Source organism: Pristiophorus japonicus, chromosome 16 (genome assembly GCF_044704955.1).
Source record: "Pristiophorus japonicus isolate sPriJap1 chromosome 16, sPriJap1.hap1, whole genome shotgun sequence".
In the NCBI taxonomy this organism is placed as follows: Eukaryota; Metazoa; Chordata; class Chondrichthyes; family Pristiophoridae; genus Pristiophorus; species Pristiophorus japonicus.
The window spans coordinates 77,817,982-77,841,530 of record NC_091992.1 but is presented as its reverse complement, the minus strand read 5'-3'; the positions used below and the strand labels follow the sequence as shown (position 1 = coordinate 77,841,530).

General features: G+C 46.5%; 1 protein-coding gene across 5 annotated transcripts in view; it reads right to left on the bottom strand.

Annotated features, from left to right (window-relative positions):
• LOC139226609 (fas-binding factor 1 homolog) overlaps positions 1 to 23,549 on the bottom strand; it is a 200,164-nt gene that overhangs the window by 30,124 nt on the left and 146,491 nt on the right. For all 5 annotated transcript variants that reach the window (XM_070857473.1, XM_070857472.1, XM_070857476.1 and 2 more), the window contains 4 exons: positions 10,964 to 11,170; positions 9,761 to 9,868; positions 7,300 to 7,439; positions 4,657 to 4,775 (listed from right to left, as the gene is read on the bottom strand). In XM_070857473.1, the coding sequence (XP_070713574.1) occupies positions 4,657 to 4,775; positions 7,300 to 7,439; positions 9,761 to 9,868; positions 10,964 to 11,170 (574 nt within the window). The remainder of the gene's footprint in view (positions 1 to 4,656; positions 4,776 to 7,299; positions 7,440 to 9,760; positions 9,869 to 10,963; positions 11,171 to 23,549) is intronic.

Here is a 23,549-nt window from a genome sequence, read left to right as displayed (position 1 = left end):
ATGGCAGGCAGTGACTAGTGGGGTACCGCAAGGTTCTGTGCTGGGGCCCCAGCTGTTTACACTGTACATTAATGATTTAGACGAGGTGATTAAATGTAGTATCTCCAAATTTGCGGATGACACTAAGTTGGGTGGCAGTGTGAGCTGCAAGGAGGATTCTATGAGGCTGCAGAGCGACTTGGATAGGTTAGGTGAGTGGGCAAATGCATGGCAGATGAAGTATAATGTGGATAAATGTGAGGTTATCCACTTTGGTGGTAAAAACAGAGAGACAGACTATTATCTGAATGGTGACAGATTAGGAAAAGGGAAGGTGCAACGAGACCTGGGTGTCATGGTACATCAGTCATTGAAGGTTGGCATGCAGGTACAGCAGGCGGTTAAGAAAGCAAATGGCATGTTGGCCTTCATAGCGAGGGGATTTGAGTACAAGGGCAGGGAGGTGTTGCTACAATTGTACAGGGCCTTGGTGAGGCCACACCTGGAGTATTGTGTACAGTTTTGGTCTCCTAACCTGAGGAAGGACATTCTTGCTATTGAGGGAGTGCAGCGAAGGTTCACCAGACTGATTCCCGGGATGGCGGGACTGACCTATCAAGAAAGACTGGATCAACTGGGCTTGTATTCACTGGAGTTCAGAAGAATGAGAGGGGACCTCATAGAAACGTTTAAAATTCTGACGGGGTTAGACAGGTTAGATGCAGGAAGAATGTTCCCAATGTTGGGGAAGTCCAGAACCAGGGGACACAGTCTAAGGATAAGGGGGAAGCCATTTAGGACCGAGATGAGGAGGAATTTCTTCACCCAGAGAGTGGTGAACCTGTGGAATTCTCTACCACAGAAAGTTGTTGAGGCCAATTCACTAAATATATTCAAAAAGGAGTTAGATGAAGTCCTTACTACTAGGGGGATCAAGGGGTATGGTGAGAAAGCAGGAATGGGGTATTGAAGTTGCATGTTCAGCCATGAACTCATTGAATGGCGGTGCAGGCTAGAAGGGCCGAATGGCCTACTGCTGCACCTATTTTCTATGTTTCTATGTTTCTGGGTGGATGGTCAGCCTCCAGCGCCCCGCTGGGTTTTCGGGGCCGGTTTTTCAGCAGCGTGGAGCAGCCCAGGTGTGAAATGTCCCCGGTTGCGACACCGCCGTGTTTTTTGACTCCCGCCCGACCTGTACGCCCCCACAGCGCACCCCGCAGTGACCACCTGGGAAAACGGTCCTATACCGCCTGCAGAGGGGTAAGTAATGCCTTCCTAAAGTTAGTGTAATTGTTTTGCGATTCATGTTATGGTGGCGTGGGCAATATATTGGGAATGTTTTTTGCGGGGTTTTGTTTTAGGCTTTTATTTTTCTCCGCAGGTGTCTCTCGGAGCACTCCCGGCCCGGCTCTTTAGCTCGGGAGTTTCCCACACTAACAACCTAGGAGAGGTGTACAACGCCTCCCTTAGCGCTGCGCCCCCTGACTCCGGGCCCAGCTGCCCAAGACGCAAACTGTTCCCAGGCGCAAACTTTACCGCCCCGCCGCCCCAAAATCAGCAAAGCTGAAAATCTAGCCCAAAGAAGGGTAATTTTGACACTGGGCGATAATGTAAAACGGGCAATATCGGCTCGGCCACCCTTTAAACACCTCTCCCGATTGGGTGGCCAACAGTTTAAGGATGTTCAATAAGGAGGCAATGAAGGAACATCTCCCATTGCAAACTGACCTCCAAACTACCTCTCAAACACAAAAAAACTAAGATTAGGCATACATTAGAATATTGACCGTATCACAAAGTGGTTTTACTGTGCACATATATTGCTACAGCAAGAACTGATCACTGTGCCTCATGGTAAACATATTCTGATGCCCAATCCAGGGCCAGGGATGCCAGTGTAACCTGGCTTTGCTGTGGCATCATGAGCCCCTTGGACCAGAGAAGCTCTGGTCTCAGCTGAGTCCCAAGAGCACTGTTCAGCAGGCTGCGTCACCACTGGTGCGCGAGCAGCTTGGACCTGAATCCTGACACCTATCTGAGGGGGCTGGCTACAAAGGTCGCAGGGGATAGCATCAGGAAGGTGGATTCCAGCCACGGATCAGAGTGCCCACTGGATCAGACCTGATGGTATCAGTTAGATCCTGCAGACCATGAGAGATGGTGTGCTGAATCTCTCAGGAGACAGTTGCCAGCATTCTCCCCAAACAGTCCCCAAAGGCGAGTAGTCAAAGTGGCCACTTTGAATGCACTGACTCGAGTAGAAGCTTCTTGGTCAGGAGATCGGATACCGATGTTCGTGGTGCCGGCCGCCACTGACTCCAGGTTGTGCTACACTATGCTGAATCATTCTTGGATAGTGTAAGGTTACTAATCTTCAGAAAAACACAGAAGGAGACCATAAATTGATTAATGCAGGTTTGGGGAATTTAATACAAGCTTTTGGAATTAAGCTGGACAATTAAGGACATTCTGTGGTCAGGAACCAAACTGACTTCATGCATAACAACAATGGAGTTGTTACGTGAGGCCCTGAACTTGATTGACCAGGGTGGGGAAACAGCCACTGGAGACACCAAGTCTGTAAAAAGACCCGACAACAAAGGAACCATACCAGGTGCACATTTTTTGGGAACAAGGTATTAAGATGAGAAATCAACTTGAGCCTTGCAGACTCAGTGTGCAAATGGGAAAACAGACGAGTCCATTATTGCAGTCAATCAACCAAGGATACCACAAAACAACGTATCGATGCAAACTCTATCAGAAACCGCAGTGGTGGGAGATCAGTCATAACCTGGATATAAATATGCGAGCTAGAAGCAGCTCAGCAGAAGATGGAAGGAGGACAGGAACAGATGGAAGAAGAAGCACACAGAAGAAGTAGAAGGACACATGTACAGATGGACACGTGTACAGGTCGAAAGAACGAACAGACGAACGGACGGAAGGACATGTAGTACAGAACGTACACGAAAGGAACAGCACTGCAGAGAATGGCCAGAAGGAGAACCAACCAGTCACGGAACCAATGACCATGAACCTACAATAGCTACAGCCAGGATGTTTTCAGTCAATTTCTCTCAGAAGTCTAGTTCTGTAGTTTTAGTCGTTTTTTGTGCATAATAACACTGACACTGGATTAAGCCTAAATTTTGTGCCATGTGTTGTCCTTTCCCACTATAAGTTCCAAGGTCTGAGAATCAGAGTAGAGTGAAAAACAAACACCCTACAATGTTGGCACCGAGGATGAAAGTGCCTCGAGCCGCCTGTCTCAGGTGCTCAGAGATGGCTCGCAGTGCCTCCTTCGAGAGAGTGTTGCTAATCCAGCATTCTTCCTTTCAGAGCAGGACTCCAGAGATCCGAGTCTGCGGCCTCAGCGGGTAGGGGTTTGACTTCTGACGAGCCTTGGCAGCCCAACCTCAGATCCCACATTTATCTCCGGCACAGTGAGGGACTGAATGAAGGAGTGCCGCGCATATTAAGGGGTGGACAAGGGGGCTCAGGGGGAGCAGGTACTTACCTTGGATCCCTGTGAAGTTGTTGAGCTTCTTCCTGCACTGCCAACATCCTGGGTTGCATGGAGATGGTACTCACTACCGAGCCACATCCATAGTCTTGGCAGGTCTCAAGTCCCCGACCCCAAACAGACAGTTTCTCCTGCTCCATATCTCCAATACAAGGACATGCAGGTCTAATCCCCCGATGTTTCCCTCTCGTTTCTTTAAATCTGGTTGCCATCCATGTTGCCTAGGGTGCCTGCTTCCTCAGTGCTGCCATTGTCCCTTTACGTACATCAGGTTTTATACCCTGCTGCTGTACCAGGCCTCTTTCCTCTCGTCCAGGTATTTTCCAGCCCACAACTCTCTCACACAAATCCAGCAGAAATAAAGTTCTAAACCACCACCATTTGTACGGCAACAGAGCTGGGACAGTAACAAAGCAACGGCCCCCTCCACTCAACAAGTACGATCTATCCCAGCGCTGTGCACACTATTAACAAACTGTGCAGCTAGGTCACTGCCTGCTGTTCACGGAGAACAGAATCAGGAAAAGCCCTGGAACTTTTATAGCTCGTGAGGGAAATGTGGTTCTCTGAGATTGGGCTTGTCTCCAAAGCTAATCAACCCGTGGCTCTCCAGTGAACCTTGTAAACTGCAATGGTGCAGCATCAAAATACATCGGCAGCACCCGAATAACAGGAGCCATCCATTGAAGGGTCAAGCAGCAGGCCAAGCTTGGGATGAGGCTGGAAATCAATGTTTGGATCATCATCATCATAGGCATAGACTGGCTTCCACTCTAAAAATGAGTCCTTAGGTGGCTGAACAGTCCAATGCGAGAACCACAGTCCCTGTCACAGGTGGGACAGACAGTGGTTGAGGGAAGGGGTGGGTGGGACTGGTTTGCCGCACGCTCCCTCCGCTTGGTTTCTGCATGCTCTTGGCGACGAGACTCGAGGTGCTCAGCGCCCTCCCAGATGCACTCCCTCCACTTAGGGTGGTCTTTGTCCAGGGACTCCCAGGTGTCGGTGGGGATGTGGAATCGGGTGCCTATTCCCCACACCACCGCCCACCGTACCCCCCCCACCGCCACCATGGGCCAACAGAATCACCGGCAAACATAACATTTCAGATGTAACTTTTCTTCCATTTACATGCTGCCATTTATCTCTCTCACCTTCTCGAGAAGTCGCGTCTGTTCACTCAGCCTGATCTCCATCTTGGTTATAACATCCTGCAAGCGCGCTCTCTCCTCCTCCAGGTCTCTCTGCTGGCGCATCAGTCTGTCCTGCTGTGCTGAAGGAAACCATTTAAAATCAACAATCAGATTCCGCAAAGAGGCTGCATAAATTCACAGACTCGAGACTAACTAATCCACTGGGCCAGCTGGTGTACGACAGAAATGTTTGGGGCACTGGTTATCATTACTGAGGCAACACAGGGCACTGGTGAAGCCCTGTCGGACTGGAAGCAAACATGCACCATACCTGAAAGTCAAGTCTGACCCAGGCAACTGCAGGCCCATAAACCCAACACCAATAATAGATAAAGTAACAGAGCTGATTCTGATGGGAAGGCTGGAAGTGTGCTCCGATTGCAATAACTTAAACAGCTCCCATGGATTTAGAAAGGGAAGATCTTGTCCAACAAGTCATCTTGACTTATTAGAGAACATCACAGATAAAAGTATATGGTGGCACCTATGATATACATTATTGGGAATTTAAGAAAGCTTTTTACAAAGTTCCAAATGAAAGACTTCTAATTAAAGTAAAAACTACAGGTATCCAGGGAGGAATGTGGACTGAATAAAAAGCTGGTTAAAAGCAAAAAGTGACTACTTGTGAGATATCTAGGCCTAGAAATTCGGGTCGTTTGTGCCTCCTGTTAGCACCCCCGGGGGAACTAACTAGGCTCCAACGACTTTGTGACCCGGTAAGGCGCCGCTATCGACTCCCGCTAAACTTGGCGGGAGTTTAGCGGTGGTGGTAAGCCGTAGCGCCGCGCTCCGCTGGAGATGCTGACATCATCACCGTGCGCAACACCTCGGACCCTAATTGGGTATCGGCGCCTGAAGCTGCGCAGGGCGATGACAGCGGCAGCTTCAGGGGACATGTACCGGGAGGCCGACCGCTCGCGGGGCGAGAGTTAAAGGGGAGGTATAATGCTTTTAAAAAAAAAAGCCCCGATTTTCTGGTGCGCTCCATTGGCGCTTTGAGCGCGGGCTCCCGCTCCCCAGTGGTCCAGGTATGACGCTTTATAAAGCAGAGTTTGCAGCTTGGGCCCTCCCCTTTAATTATGGGAAGAGACCCTTCTAAGCGGCAGCGTTATGCGCCCTGCTCCGCTACCACCCCAGAAAGGAAGTGGAATGCTTTATTTTACGCTCCACCTCTTTTCAGGGGGCGGTAACCCCCAACTTCTCGCGAGAGGCGAGACTTCTGCACCTGGCGCAAAGTCTCCCGCCTCACAACTGTTACCGCCCCGGACCCAATTTTTCCCCTCGAATGTCAGGTTGGATGGAGGCTGTTGAATGGAGCCTCCATAAAATTAGGTTGGTGTTTTAATATTACAAAGTTACTCTTATGGCAAACAAAAATAAAAATGGTTGATGATGAGGTCACAGTCTTTAAAGTGGAACATTTCTCCGCTGGGAAGAGCTCTTTCAGACAAGCTCTTCCTCAATGCAGTTCAAACGTTGTGCATTTAATTCATTAAAAAGAAAAAAAACATCCCACGGCACTATTCGAAAAAGAGCAGGGGAGCCCTGGTCAATATTTATCCCTCATCCAACAGCTCGAAAACAAATTATCTGGTCATTATCGCATTTCTGCTTGTGGGACCTTGCTGTGCGCGAAATGGCTGCCGCATTTCCTACATTATAACAGTGACGACACTTCAAAAGTACTGTAAATCGCTGTGAGATATCCTGAGGTCGTGAAAGGCCCTATATAAATGAAAGTCTTTCTTTATTTCAGAGATTTGTTCTGGCAGCCTGTACATGGGGTGAAGGATGAAGCCGTCTCAGCGCTGATCAGCTCTCCTCATTCGGGAATAATTCCCGTTGAGCAAATAAAAATTATAATTTAAATGGAGAAAAATTGCAAAGCGCTTCAGTACAGAGGGACCTGGGGGTCCTTGTGTATGAAACACAAAAAGTCAGTATGCAGGTACAGCAAGTAATCAGGAAGGCAAATGGAATGTTGGTCTTTATTGCAAGGGGGATAGAGTATAAAAGCAGAGAAGTCCTGCTACAACTGTACAGGGTATTGGTGAGGCCACACCTGGAGTACTGCATACAGTTTTGGTCTCTGTATTTAAGGAAGGATATACTTGCATTGGAGGCTATTCAAAGAAGGGGTTGTCTTTTGAGGATAGGTTGAGCAGGTTGGGCCTCTACTCGTTGGAGTTCAGAAGAATGAGAGGTGATCTTATTGAAACGTATAAGAAAAGGAGGGGGCTCGACAAGGTGGATGCAAAGAGGATGTTTCCACTCATAGGAGAGACTAGAACTAAGGGACATATTCTCGGAATAAGGGGCTGCCCATTTAAAACAGAGATGAGGAGGAATTTCTTCTCTCAGAGGGTTGTAAATCTGTGGAATTCTCTGCTCCAGAGAGCTGTGGAGGCTGGGTCACTGAATATATTTAAGGCGGAGATAGACAGATTTTTGAGTGATAAGGGAATAAAGGGTTATAGGGAGTGGGCAGGGAAGTGGAGCTGAGTCTATGATCAGATCAGCCATGATCTTATTGAATGGCGAAGCAGGCTCGAGGGGCAAGATGGCCGACTTCTATTTCTTATGTTCTTATTTCATAGCTACCTCGCTGCTGCTCCTCTCGTTGCCGTGCATTAATCTCCATCTCGTGGGACGTGCTCTGATGAGTGCTCTCCACTTTATAGGAGAGATCGTTCAACTTCCCAGAGAACACCCCCATCTGTTCAATGATGCCATTGAGCGACCTGCAGGAAGACATGAAGGAGGGAGACTGGAATGTGGCTTTCAGTAAACTCAGCCAAGCTCCCGGGCCAAGGATATTGTAGAGTAGGAGCTGATGCTGTAAATATTAACCAATGGCAAAGTGGTTTTCACCATCTCTGACTTTTCACCATCTTTTAAATTACAGACTATACTCTCATTCATTATATTAGATTTAAATCATCCAGGTCACTCAATTCTATTCCAGCGTGTATCTCACTCCTGGGTATCTGCTATTCTTTATATAATCCACCCGAACCCCTCGATTAGATTCCAGCCTGTAGCTCACTCCCGGGTATCTGTTATTCTATATATAAACCCCCCCCAAACCCCTCGATTATATTCCAGCCTGTAACTCACTCCAGGGTATCCGTTGTTCTTTATATAATCCACCCGAACCCCTCGATTAGATTCCAGCCTGTACCTTGCTCCTCGGTATATATTGTATATTTGATTTTAAGTTCTTTGTGATAAACATGTAGCAGAAACTAGAAGTTCATGCCATGTCTGTGAGGTCAGATGTGTAGGACGGATGGTTCCACTCTCTCGTGTAACTGGCAGAAAATGAGTTTAGATTAAAAAGCTGATGCCGGATGGTACAGGCCAAATGCCTGCCTGTGAATGATACCACCCCGGTGGGGCCCAGGTTCGGTCCGTGCTCCGAGCTGCGTTTGCTGATCCCAGTGTGGATGTGGTGGTGGTGCTACAAGTCCTGAGCACCAGCGACACCCAGCTAGAATGTGTGGGTGTATGGGGACTGGGCGAGGACAGGATCAGACTTGGCTGCACTATTGATGATATACAACAAGGCACTGTACCCCAATGACACACTCAATCCCTTTGGGGATGGGGAACACATAGGGGCAAAGACTGGTCGCTGTGCTCCCGACGTATTGGCCTGCAGTGGTCAGATTGCAAGGGGAGCATTGGGATTCGACTCAGGCCAACACTGAGTGAATTACGGGGAAACGTCCTGTCTTCTAAAAATCGGCAAAGGAGAATTATCAAGCCTCTCAAGAGGTTCCCTCACAATTCTCAGCTATGCAATCGTTAATCTTTTCATTCTCCTGGCTAGGATACTCCCAGCTTCTTCATCCTCTCTTTTCCAAACATGTTAATAGTATTCCAACTGTACACGTGACAGAGCTAGACACAGTATTCCAGGTGTGGTTTTAAATTCTTATAGTTCCTGCAGAATTACCTTTGGGCTGGATTTTCGGTCTTCTGCTGCCCTGGTTAGCACCCCGGAGGGGTGGCAATAAGCACTCCTGGGCAGCTTCCAGCGCCCCGCTGGGGTTCTCGGGGATGGTTCCGGCGCGGCGCGGAGCATTACCGCCCGGGAGAGCGAGCCCGTGTGCAACGCCCCTGGTTGTGACACCGGCTCGATTTTTGGCTCCCGCCCGACCCGTAACGCCCCGTACAGCGCCCCCTGCTGGGACCGCCTGTGAAAGCGGGCATTCCGAGCTGTAACGGCCGCAGTGAGGTCAGTAATGTCCACCTCGGGGAAGTGTGATTGTTATTTATTTTATTTTTATTGCAATTTATGTTGTGGTGGCGTGGGTTATTTATTGGGAATGTTTTTTTCAAGTTTTTTTTCCCCCCAGAGCACTCTGAGGCTGGCTCTTTAGCTCGGGATTTTCGCTTGCTCAGCCGGCCTAGCACCGAGAGAGGTGCACAACACCTCCCTTAGCGCCCCGCTCCACACTCAGGGTCCAGCTGGTGAATTTTGATGACTGAGGCGCAAACTGTTCCCGGGCACAAACTTTACCGCCCCGCCGCCATTACCGCCCCGAAATGTGCAGACCCAAAAATCCACCCCCTTGGACTTTTATACCGTATGGCAGGTTGTTTGCCTTGTTAGCTGCTGTTTCATACCACAAGTCGTCCATTGGAGTCACGTATAGGTCAGCCCAGGTAACGACGGCAGCTTTTCTCTGACGTGGCCCAGCAAGCCGCTTAGTTTATGGGCAATAAATGGCAACACCCACATCCCGCAGAATGAACAAAGGAAAAAGCTGCCTCACGCTCTGCTGCGATGTTCCCCCTAAGGTGTGCGGCCACGCACCAATGGCGAGGTCCCGCGCAGGCCGCGCACCAGCTCCTGCCACTGGAAGAGATACCGCGTGCGCGCTGCAGAAAATTTAAAGGGACCACGCAGGGAAAAAAAAAAAGAGAGAAGGACATTGGTCTGCTCCTGCTCTTTCAGTACCTCTGTCCCTCATTGCAGAGCGACAGTGAATGCCTTCAATATGTTCCCTCCATTTACTCACTCCTGGAGCTGCACCGAGCACTGGGATGATGTTACCTTGTGTGTGAGGATGCACTGGTCACCGCGTCGATCTCCTGCTCCTTGAGTTGTTTTACGTGCTGCAGCTGCTCTTCATGCTCTTTTCGCATATCCGCGATCGACTGCCTGCGGGTTAAAGGCCAGCGACGATGAAGCTCACAAACCCAAAACAACCGTGCAGCCCAACTAAATAACCGGCTTGGCTTTTAACATTTTCTGATAGAAACCGGAGCAGCCCTTGTGGCCTATTGGATGAAGACCAGGAGGTCCCAGGTCCAATCCCTATCTGTGTTGAGCTAACTCATTTTAACTGGAGCATTGTCCTCTAGAAGGAGACAAAAGCTGGATACAGTTTCCGCTACAGATTGCTCTTCAGTGAACCTTGCTGGAGAGTGCACGTACATGGCCACAGAGAGAGGACAGAATCAGCTGATATAATGTGGTACCATTGATGGTCGAATCAGCTGCCGACACAGCAAAACCTCAGACATGAAAAATGGACATTAGGGAGAGGTATTCGCAGCCAGGAGACAATGACTTCCGGAGATGGAAGAGGGCAGAAAGTCGGTGGTTGTAATGTATGCACCTGCGAGAATGCTCACAGGTTTGCAGAGCTGTTGACAGCTGACTGCCTGCCTCTCTTCCGCGGTTACATCCGAGTCAAGGTGTCCCTGGAGATGGAATACGTAGTGTCCACCCGTACGCTCGCGGCCTTCCGCGAGAGATGGGCGCTGGAGGGACTGGACTGCATCATCACCCCCGGCAACCAAATTTAAATTTGATCCAATAATGTAAAAAGTTTAATTGGCTTAATTTGTCGGTTTTAGTGTCCCTTTTAAGGAGGGCACGATTTATAGTTTTCACTAAAATAGTTGTAGAGTTGTTGAATTGGGAGTGGCTTAGCCAGTCACGTGATGTTCACAAGACTCAATAAAACCCCAGCCAGTTGGGTTCGGGGGATCCACAATAAGGCAGGTGGTTGTGAGCCTGGTGGATGAACTGGTAATGTGTAGTGCGATTGTTAAACCTTTGGCTAATAAACCAACTAGTTCTTAATAGCAATGCTTTGCTATGAATTCTTAAGCAAAGAACTCATGAAGCAAATACATTACAGTGGCAAAGATAAATTTAAAAGGGATAGAGCTTTATTTGTTAAAAGAGGCAACTGAAGTGGGCAGTGTGTATGGCACAGCCGATCTGTGCTATATACTTTCCTCTTACCGTTGTAGTTCCCGGAGTCGCTCCTTCTCCTTGGCTTTCTCTTCCTCAAACTCGGTGAGTTTACGCTGATAACGTGCAATCAGTTCCGATCTCTCTCGATCCAAGCTCTGTTGTCGTGCTACGTACTGCTCAGAGAGATTCTGGTTCTCCTCTTGCAGTCTAGCCTCCCGCTGCTGGTACGATGCCTCAATTACCTTCAGGCGGTTCCTGGGAGGGAGGAAAACAGGAAGAGGTGATCAATCTAATCGAGTGTATCATAGAAATTTACAGCACGGGAAGGAGGCCATTTCGGCCCATCGTGTCCACGCCGGCCGACAAAGAGCTACCCAGCCTAATCCCATTTTCCAGCTCTTGGTCAGTAGCCCTGTAGGTTACAGCACTTCAATTGCATATCCAAGTACTTTTTAAAAAAGTGGTGAGGGTTTCTGCCTCTACCACCCTTTCAGGCAGTGAGTTCCAGACCCCCACACCACCCTCTAGGTGAAGAAATTTCCCCTCATATCCCCTCTAAACCTCCTACCAATTACTTTAAATCTATGCCCCCTGGTTTATGACCATGGGCTAGACTTTTGGCACATCATCGCCCATTTAGTAGTGCCCATACAAGAGCTGAGATGCAGGCTATTGCCCATATTTGCTGAAAAGTGGAAACTGGCGCCCGATTATAGCCCATTTATCACCGGCCCAACCTTCGGCACTGCTGCATGAGCTGCATCACCCGGCCCACTTTCTTTTTAAAAAAATATGACAACATCCACGTGCAAGGCTGAGAATAGTGCTTATAATGGAAACTTGCGCTCGATTATGGCCCAGATTATCGCCGAGTGCTACTTTCGGCATTTTGCCCACAATTCGCCCAAATGATCACTGGCCCAAAAAGGCGCTGAAGAAAAGCTGCAATTACTCGGCACTACAGGGAGGATCTGTAGTAAAAGACTGTCAGGAGAATCAAAATAGAGAGTGATTTTAAGGGCCTTTTTGACTCTTGCCAATCATCTAATCACATTTTTATTTGTTCACAACAAATTAAGGGCATTTATAGCGATGTGGGCCTGTAATTTCTCAACCAGTATTGATCACTAATCACATGCTGCAGAATAGAGATGGGAGAATAAAATGAGAAAAGTTACATACAAGTACATTGCTGTAATGTAAGGGTTAATAAATCATATATTTTTGCCCCCTCTGGTCCACAGTACAAGTAGAAGCAGAACTAGGGTATGTCATCCCATGAGGAAGAAAATGGAATTCACCTCAGTTGGCTGATAGATTTTACTTTATCATCATCATAGGCAGTCACTCAGAACGAGGATGACTTGCTTCCATGCCGAAAGCAGATGAGTTCACAGGTGTTTCAATGATATGCCGGATCCTGAACTACATCCTGAAGGGCGGAAGACGCCTGTGCATGGATTTTTTTTAACGTGTGGTGGCCGTTGCACCCCAGCCACCACACGTTAAAAACCACACCAAATTTTATTTTATAAAGCAACAGAGGCTAGAATAAAAGAAAGGTTCTATAATGTTATTGATGGGGACCAGGTCCGCTGTTCTCTCTGTCAACCCTTGCGGGAAAAGTTCTTTGCCTGAAAAAAAAACCGCACATGCACAGAACGGCTGTTGCTATGGACACCAGCCTTGCATGATTGGATACATCGCTATGGCCCATTTCACATCGCGAAGACTATCGCCCAAATTAAAAAGGTGAAACTAGCGTTTTTTTTAAATGGGCGATATTCCAGCGATCCTGAAAAATAAAAAAAGCACTAAGGCTGGAAATGGGCGATAGTGGCCATAATGGAAAAAATGTAGCCCCATCTCTTCCACTCCAACCTGAGACACTTGGATTCTGGACAACGGGAGGGGTAGTGCAACAGTCCCACCCTGAACAGACAGGTTGCGTTCCAGTCAGCCCTGCTGGATAGTGCGCATACATGGACATAGGGGGAGGACAGGGTCAGGCTCGCTGAGATGCTCTTCATAGGAACAGGCTCATGTCAAGTCTGACATGTGAAAAATCTCTTCCTTCAAAACACCGAGACCAGGGTTCAGCAAGGGAACAATGAGAGTTGCGGAGCGAGGTTTGGGATTCCGAGTGGATCAGCGGGTTAGACATTGCTCTTCACCTCTGGGATCTGATTCAAATCCAACCAAGGCAATGAAGTTTTATTGGCTTAATCGGGCTCTACTTCAAATATGTTGGGACAGTCCCAACCCAACTTAAGGGGCATGGGCCCACAGCATAAAACTGTGTCCCTAATTCAACATTTTCAAATTCTCATAGAATGCTTCTTACAGTCAGTGTGTTGCTCTGAGGTTTGGGCTCACACACACATACAGGGAGCTTTGTTCTATACCTAACCCGTGCTGTACCTGCCCTGGGAGTGTTTGATGGGACAGTGTAGAGAGAGCTTTACTCTGTATCTAACCCGTGCTGTACCTGCCCTGGGAGTGTTTGATGGGACAGTGTAGAGGGAGCTTTACTCTATATCTAACCCGTGCTGTACCTGCCCTGGGAGTGTTTGAAGGGACAGTGTAGAGGGATCTTTATTCTGTATTTAACCTGTGCTGTACCTGCCCTGGGAGTGTTTGATGGAAGTACAGAGGGAGCTTTATTCTATATCTAACGTGTGCAGTACTGTCACTGGGAGTGTTTGATGTGAACGTACGAACAATGACAGACAGGAACAGACCCTCTGGTCCATCCAGGCTGTTGCTCACAATTGTGTATTAAAATATATACATGCTACTCCACCCAAAATATTGGGAAAACCAGAGCCTTTGTCTTCGATCCCAGCACAAACCCCGTTCCCTAGCTTCCGACTCCATTCCTCTCCCTACCAACTGTCTAAGGCTAAACCAGACTGTTTGCAACCTTGGTGTCCTGAGAGTGACACAGTTAATTCGGAAACTAGGGTCCTGAACTTAAGGAAAGGTAACTTCGACAGTGTGAGGGGTGAATTGACTAGAATAGACTGGCAAAGAATACTTAAAGGGTTGATGGTGGATAAGCAATGGCAAACATTTAAAGATCACATGGATGAACTTCAGTAATTGAATATCCCTGTCTGGAGTAAAAATTAAACGGGGAAGGTGGCTCAACCGTGGGTAACAAGGGAAATTAAGGATAGTGTTAAAACCAAGGAAGAGGCATATAAATTGGCTAGAAAATGCAACAAACCTGAGGACTGGGAGAAATTTAGAATTTAACAGAGGAGGACTAAGGATTTAATTAAGAGAGGGAAAAGAGAGTACGAGAGGAAGCTTGCAGGGAACATAAAAACTGACTGCAAAAGCTTCTATAAATATGTGAAGAGAAAAAGATTAGTGAAGACAAACGTAGGTCCCTTGCAGTCAGATTCAGGTGAATTTATAATGGGGAACAAAGAAATGGCAGACCAATTGAACAAATACTTCGGTTCTGGCTTCATGAAGGAAGACACAAATAACCTTCCAAATGTACTCGGGGACAGTGGGTCTAGTGAGAAGGAGAAACTGAAGGATATCCTTATTAGACGGGAAATTGTGTTCGGGAAATTGATGGGATTGAAGGCCGATAAGTCCCCAGGACCTGATTGGGATGCAGACCAGAGTACTTAAGGAAGTGGCCCTAGAAATAGTGGATGCATTGGTGATGATTTTCCAACAGTCTATCGACTCTGGATCAGTTCCTGTGGACTGGAGGGTAGCTAATGTAACACCACTTTTTAAAAAAGGAGGGAGAGAGAAAACTGGTAATTATAGACCGGTTAGCCTGACATCAGTAGTGGGGAAAATGTTGGAATCAATTATTAAAGATGAAATAGCAGCACATTTGGAAAGCAGTGACGGGATCGGCCCAAGTCAGCATGGATTTATGAAAGGGAAATCCTGCTTGACAAATCTAGAATTTTTTGAGGATGTAACTAGCAGAGTGGACAAGGGAGAACCAGTGGATGTGGTGTATTTGGACTTTCAAAAGGCTTTTGACAAGGTCCCAAACAAGAGTTTGGTGTGCAAAATTAAAGCGCATAGTATTGCGGGTAATGTACTGACGTGGATAGAGAACTGGTTGGCACACAGCAAGCAGAGAGTCGGGATAAACGGGTCCTTTTCAGAATGGCAGGCAGTGATTAGTGGAGTGCCGCAGGGCTCAGTGCTGGGACCCCAGCTCTTTACAATATACATCAATGATTTAGATGAAAAAATTGAGTGTAATATCTCCAAGTTTGCAGACGACACTAAACTGGGTGGCGGTGTGAGCTGTGAGGAGGACGCTAAGAGGCTGCAGGGTGACTTGGACAAGTTAGGTGAGTGGGCAAATGCATGCAGATGCAGTATAATGTGGATAAATGTGAGGTTATCCATTTTGGGGGCAAAAACACGAAGGCAGAATATTATCTGAATGGCAGCAGATTAGGAAAAGGAGGGGTGCAACGAGACCTGCGTGTCATGGTACATCAATCATTGAAAGTTGGCATGCAGGTTCAGCAGGCGTTGAAGGCGGCAAATGGTATGTTGGCCTTTATAGCTAGGGGATTTGAGTATAGGAGCAGGGAGGTCTTAATGCAGTTGTACAGGGCCTTAGTGAGGCCTCACCTGGAATATTGTGTTCAGTTTTGGTCTCCTAATCTGAGGAAGGACATTCTTGCTATTGAGGGAGTGCAGCAAAGGTTCACCAGACTGATTCCCGGGATGGCAGGACTGACATATGAGGAGAGACTGGATCAACTGGGCCTTTATTCACTGGAGTTTAGAAGGATGAGAGGGGATCTCATAGAAACGTATAAGATTCTGACAGGACTGGACAGGTTAGATGCGGGAAGAATGTTCCCAATGTTAGGGAAGTCCAGAACCAGGTGACATAGTCTTAGGACTGAGATGAGGAGAAACTTCTTCACAAAAGTGTTGTTAACCTGTGGAATTCCCTGCCGCAGAGAGTTGTTGATGCCAGCTCATTGGATATATTCACGAGGGAGTTAGATATGGCCCTTATGGCTAAAGGGATCAAAGGGTATGGAGAGAAAGCAGGAAAGGGGTACTGAGGGAATGATCAGCCATGATCTTATTGAATGGTGGTGCAGGCTCGAAGGGCCGAATGGCCTACTCCTGCACCTATTTTCTATGTTTCTATGCGATAAGCTTCCGACTGCATATCCGCTCCATCACCAAGACAGCCCACTTCCACCTCCGTAACATCGTCCGACTTCGATCCTGGCTCAGCTCACCTGCTGCTGAAACTCTCATCCACGCCTTGGTTACCTCTAGACATGACTATTCCAACATATTCCTGGCCGGCCTCCCATCTTGCACCCTACATAAACTTGAGGTTATCCAAAACTTTGTTGCCCCTATCCTAACTCGCACCACGTTCCGTTCATCCATCACCCTTGTGTGTAGCTCGCTGACCGACATTGGCTCCTAGTGTGGCAAAGCCTCGATTTTAAAATTCTCATCCTTGTTTTCAAATCCCTCCATGGCCTCATCCATCCCTACCTCTGTAACCTCCTCCAGTCTTACAACCTTCCGAGACATCTGCGCTCATCCGATTCGGGTATCTTGTGCATCCTCGATTTTAATCGCTCCATCGTTGGCGGCCGTGCCTTCAGCTGCCAAGGCCCCAAGCTCTGGAACTCCCTTTCTCTCCTCCTTTAATACGCTCCTTAAAACACACCTCTTTGACCAAGGTTTTGGTCATCTGTCCCAATATCTCCTTATATCGCTCAGTATCAAATTTAACGCTCCTGTGAAATGACTTGGGACATTTCGCTGCGTTAAAGACGCCTAATAAATGCAAGTTGTTGTTGTTGCTGTTGAGGGGCAGAAAACTAGTCCAGGAGATCACTTTAACCCTGAACTCCCTGCAGTGCCTACCTGTTGTAAGGAGATGATCTCTGCCCCAGCCTGAAACAGGTACAGCTCTCGCTTGAAGGAATTCAGCGACTTACTGGCACGAGTCAGCAGCCTGTTCCAGAGGTGCACTGTTCCCCGGGGAAAGAACCACCTCCTGACATCTAACCCAGATCTGGCCTTATACTACTTAAAATAGTGACCCCAGGTCCTACCTAACTTATTGGAACAAACTGTTAACTGGAACACAATCCAGCCCCTTCATCATCTTATAAACCCTTAATCAGATCACCCCTAAGTCTATCCTTCGCTAAAGTGTAGAGTCCCAGCTCTTTTAGCCTATCTTGATAATTAAGATGCTTTAATCTGGAAATGAGACGAGTGGCCTTCCTCTGCACCCTTTCCATACCTCAATATCACCTAACATGAGAGGAGACTAAAACTGGACACAGTATTCCAACTGAGGTCTGACCAACGTCTTGTACAAGAAAACAGTATGCTTTGTCTTATAGTCAATTGTCCTATGAATGCATCCCAACACTCTATTCGCTCTAACTATTGCTTCACAACATTGCTCATGAACCTTGAGATCTATGCACTAGAACGCTCAGATCTCTTTCTTTCTTCACCTTCTTTAATGCTTTTCCCTGAAGGGTGTATGAATGCTGAGCATTCGCCCTGCCCACATGCATAACACTGCACTTATCCAAGTTAAATATCATTTTCCAGTCATGAGCCCAATTCCCCAACACATCAGGATCTGCCTGAAACCACTGAGCATCATCTAGCAGTTCTAACACTCACACAGATCTTAGTATTATCTGCAAATTTGAAGATCCTGCCCCCAACACCTACATCTAAATCATTAAGAAAAATAGTAAATAGGCACAGTCCCCACACCGATTCCTGCAGGACACCACCAAACAGATCCAAATCCATCTATTACTACTTTCTGCCTACATCCTTCCAGCCAGTTCTCAATCCAGCTCAATCTATTACCACATTACCAGAGGCTTCGATCTTGCAAAGAAACCTCTTGTGCAGTACCTTGTCAAAAGCTTTTTGGAAGTTTATGCAGAAAATGTCGACTGGGATTCCCTCATCCACTATCTTGGTGACTTCTTCTTCAGAAAAAAATCAAATTGGTCAGGGTAGCCTTGGAGAGGAGTTCATAGAGTGCAAAAGGGACAGGTTCCTTGAGCAGTATGTAACGGAACCAACCAGGGGGCAGGCTATCTTAGATCTGGTCCTGTGTAATGAGACAGGATTAATAAACAATCTCCGAGTAAAGGACCTTTTTGGAATGAGTGACCATAGCATGATTGAATTTCAAATTCAGATGGAGAGTGAGAAAGTTGGATCTCTAACCAGTGTACTAAGCTTAAATAAAGGAGACTATGAAGGTATGAGGGCTGAGTTGGCTAAAGTGGACTGGGAAAATAGATTAAAGTGTAGGATGGTTGATGAACAGTGGTGTACATTTAAGGAGATATTTCACAACTCTCAAGAAAAATATATTCCAGTGAGGAGGAAAGGGTGCAAGAGAAAAGATAGCCATCCGTTGCTAACTAAAGAAATAAAGGACGGTATCCAATTAAAAACAAGGGCATACAAAGTGGCCAAAACTAGTGGGAGGACAGAAGATTGGGAAGCTTTTAAAAAATGATTAAGAAAAGGGAAGATAGACTATGAAAGTAAACTAGCACAAAATATAAAAACAGATAGCAAGAGTTTTTATAGATATATAAAAAGGAAAAGAGTGGCTAAAGTAAATGTTGGTCCCTTTGAGGACGAGAGCGGAGAATTAGTAATGGGGAACATGGAGATGGCAGAAACTCTGAACAAATATTTTGTATCAGTCTTTACGGTAGAGGACACTAACAATATTCCAACAGTGAATAGTCATGGGGCTATAGAGGGCGAGGAACGTAACACAATCACTAAGGAGGTGGTACTCAGTAAGATAATGGGATGAAAGGCAGATAAATCCCTTGGACCCAATGGCTTGCATCCTAGGGTCTTAAGAGAAGTAGCGGCAGGGATTGTGAATGCATTGGTTATAATTTACCAAAATTCCTTGGATTCTGGGATGGTCCCAGCAGATTGGAAAATTGCAAATGTAACGCCCCTATTTAAGTAAGGAGGCAGACAAAAAGCAAGAAACTATTGACCAGTTAGCCTGGTCTGCCCAGTCAGGCAGAGTCAGCATGGATTTATGAAGGGGAAGTCATGTTTGACAAATTTGCTGGAGTTCTTTGAGATGATATCTGGGCAGTTGCGAGAGACGATATTGGCTCTAATGAACAAAATGTTGAATCATTGTGGGTGGAGATTAGAGATAGTAAGGGGAAAAAGTCACTGGTGGGCGTAGTTTATAGGCCCCCAAATAATAACTTCACGGTGGGGCGGGCAATAATCAAGGGAATAATGGAGGCATGTGAAAAAGGAACGGCAGTAGTCATGCGGGATTTTAACCTACATATCGATTGGTCAACTCAAATCGCACGGGGTAGCCTGGAGGAGGAATTCATAGAATGCATACGGGATTGTTTCTTAGAACAGTATGTAACAGAACCTACAAGGGAGCAAGCTATCTTAGATCTGGTCCTGTGTAATGAGACAGGAAAAATAAACGATCTCCTAGTAAAAGATCCTCTCGGAATGAGTGATCACAGTATGGTTGAATTTATAATACAGATTGAGGGTGAGAAAGTTGTGTCAGAAACGAGCATACTATGCTTAAACAAAGGGGACTACAGTGGGATGAGGGCAGAGTTGGCTAAAGTAGACTGGAAACACAGATTAAACGGTGGCACAATTGAGGAACAGTGGAGGACTTTTAAGGAGCTCTTTCATAGTGCGCAACAAAAATATATTCCAGTGAAAAAGAAGGGCGGTAAGAGAAGGGATAACCAGCCGTGGATAACCAAGGAAATAAAGGAGAGTATAAAATCAAAGACCAATGCGTATAAGGTGGGAAACTAGAGGGTTGGGAAAATTTTAAACAACAGCAAAGAATGACTAAAAAAGCAATAAAGAAAGGAAAGATAGATTACGAAGGTAAACTTGCGCAAAACATAAAAACAGATAGTAAAAGCTTTTACAGATATATAAAACGGAAAAGAGTGACTAAAGTAAATGTTGGTCCCTTAGAAGATGAGAAGAGGAATTTAATAATGGGTAATGTGGAAATGGCTGAGACCTTAAACAATTATTTTGTTTCTGTCTTCACAGTGGAAGACACAAAAACCATGCCAAAAATTGCTGGTCACAGGAATGTGGGAAGGGAGGACCTTGAGATAATCGCTATCACTAGGGGGTTAGTGCTGGACAGGCTAATGGGACTCAAGGTAGACTAGTCCCCTGGTCCTGATGAAATGTATCCCAGGGTATTAAAAGAGATGGCAGAAGTTATAGCAGATGCATTCGTTATAATCTACCAAAATTCTCTGGACTCTGGGGAGGTACCAGCGGATTGGAAAGCAGCTAATGTAACGCCTCCGTTTAAAAAAGGGGGCAGACAAAAGGCAGGTAACTATAGGCCAGTTAGTTTAACATCTGTAGTGGGGAAAATGCTTGAAACTATCATTAAGGAAGAAATAGTAGGACATCTAGATAGGAATAGTGCAATCAAGCAGACGCAGCAGGGATTCATGAAGGCGAAATCATGTTTAACTAATTTACTGTAATTCTTTGAGGATATAATGAGCATGGTGGATAGAGGTGTACCGATGGATGTGGTGTATTTAGATTTCCAAAAGGCATTTGATAAGGTGCCACACAAAAGGTTACTGCAGAAGATAGAGGTACGCAGAGTCAGAGGAAATGTATTAGCATGGATAGAGAATTGGCTGGCGAACAGAAAGCAGAGAGTCGGGATAAATGGGTCCTTTTCGGGTTGGAAATCAGTGGTTAGTGGTGTGCCACAGGGATCGGTGCTGGGACCACAACTGTTTACAATATACATAGATGACCTGGAAGAGGGGACAGAGTGTCGTGTAACAAAATTTGCAGATGACACAAAGATTAGTGGGAAAGCAGGTTGTGTAGAGGACACAGAGAGGCTGCAAAGAGATTTGGATAGGTTAAGCGAATGGGCTAAGGTTTGGCAGATGGAATACAATGTCCGAAAGTGTGAGGTCATCCACCTTGGGGGAAAAAAAACAGTAAAAGGGAATATTATTTGAATGGGGAGAAATTACAACATGCTGAGGTGCAGAGGGACCTGGGGGTCCTTGTGCATGAATCCCAAAAAGTTAGTTTGCAGGTGCAGCAGATAATCAGGAAGGCGAATGGAATGTTGGCCTTCATTGCGAGAGTACAAAAGCAGAGAGGTCCTGCTGCAACTGTATAGGGTATTGATAAGGCCGCACCTGGAGTACTGCGTGCAGTTTTGGTCACCTTACTTAAGGAAGGATATACTGGCTTTGGAGGGGGTACAGAGACGATTCACTCGGCTGATTCCGGAGATGAGGGGGTTACCTTATGATGATAGATTGAGTAGACTGGGTCTTTACTCGTTGGGAGTTCAGAAGGATAAGGGGTGATCTTATAGAAACATTTAAAATCATGAAAGGGATAGACAAGATAGAGGCAGAGAGGTTGTTTCCACTGGTAGGGGAGACTAGAACGAGGGGGCACGGCCTCAAAATACGGGGGAGCCAATTTAAAACTGAGTTGAGAAGGAATTTCTTCTCCCAGAGGGTTGTGAATCTGTGGAATTCTCTGCCCAAGGAAGCAGTTGAGGCTAGCTCATTGAATGTATTCAAGTCACAGATAGATAGATTTTTAACTAATAAGGGAATTAAGGGTTACGGGGAGAGGGCAGGTAAGTGGAGCTGAGTCCACGGCCAGATCAGCCATGATCTTATTGAATGGCGGAGCAGGCTCGAGGGGCTAGATGGCCGACTCCTGTTCCTAATTCTTATGTTCTTATGTTCTTATGTAACGAACAAGGTGGATAAAGGGGAACAAGTGGATGTGGTTTATTTGGACTTCCAGAAGGCATTTGACAAGGTGTCACATAACAGATTACTGCACAAGATAAAAGTTCAAGGGGGTGGGGGTAATATATTAGCATGGATAGGGGATTGACTAACTAACAGAAAACAGAGTCGGGATAAATGGTTCATTCTCGGGTTGGCAATCAGTAATTAGTGGGGTACGTGGGGTACCGCAGGGATCAGTGCTGGGACCCCAACTATTTACAATCTAAATTAATGACTTGGAAGAAGAGTGTAATGTAGCCAAGTTTGCTGACGATACAAAGATAGGAAGGAAAGCAATGTGTGAGCAGGACACAAAAAACGTGCAAAATGACAGACAGGCTAAGTAAGTGAGCAAAAATTTGGCAGATGGAGTATAATGTTGCAAAGTTTGAGGTTATGCAGTTCGGCAAAAAAAAAATCAAAGAGCAAGTTACTATTTAAATGGAGAAAAATTGCAAAGTGCTGCAGTACAGCGGGACCTGGGGGTACCTGTGCTTAGAAACATAGAAAATAGGTGCAGGAGTAGGCCATTCGGCCCTTCGAGCCTGCACCGCCATTCATTAAGATCATGGCTGATCATTCACCTCAGTACCCCTTTCCTACTTTCTTTCCATACCCCTTGATTCCTTTAGCCGTAAGGGCCATATCTAACTCCCCCTTGAATATATCCAATGAACTGGCATCAACAACTCTCTGCGGTAGGGAATTCACAGGTTAACAACTCTCTGAGTGAAGAAGTTTCTCCTCATCTCAGTCCTAAATGGCTTACCCCTTATCCTTAGACTATGTCCCCTGGTTCTGGACTTGCCCGACATCGGGAACATTCTTCCTGCATCTAACCTGTCCAATTCCGTCAGAATTTTGTATGTTTCTGTGAGATCCCCTCTCATCCTTCTAAACTCCAGTGAATACAGGCTCAGTCGATCCAGTCTCTCCTCATATGTCAGTCCTGCCATCCTGGGAATCAGTCTGGTGAACCTTCGCTGCACTCCCTCAATAGAAAGAACATCCTTCCTCAGATTAGGAGACCAAAACTAACACAATATTCCAGGTGAGGCCTCACTAAGGCCCTGTACAACTGCAGTAAGATCTCCCTGCTCCTATACTCAAATCCCCGAGCTATGAAAGCCAACATACCATTTGCCTTCTTCACCACCTGCTGAACCTGCATGCCAACTTTCAATGACTGATGTACCATGACGCCCAGGTCTCGCTGCAGCTCCCCTTTTCTTAATCTGCCGCCATTCAGAAAATATTCTGCCTTCGTGATTTTGCCACCAAAGTGGATAACCTCATATTTATCCACATGATACTGCATCTGCCATGCGTTTGCCCACTCACCTAACCTATCCAAGTCACCCTGCAGCCTTTTAGCATCCTCCTCACAGCTCACAGCTCACACTGCCACCCAGCTTAGTGTCATCTGCAAACTTGGAGATATTACACTCAATTCCCTCATTCAAATCAGTAACGCATATTGTAAATAGCTGGGTTCCCAACACTGAGCCCTGCGGTACCCCACTAGTCACTGCCTGCCATTCTGAAAAGAACCCGTTTATCCCGACACTCTGCTTCCTGTCTGCCAACCAGTTCTCTATCCACATCAGTACATTACCCCCAATACCATGTGCTTTAATTTTGCACACCAATCTCTTTGTGGGACCTTGTCAAAAGCCTTTTGAAAGTCCAAATACACCACATCCACTAGTTCTCCCTTGTCCACTCTACCAGTTACATCCTCAAAAAATTCTAGATTTGTCAAGCAGGAT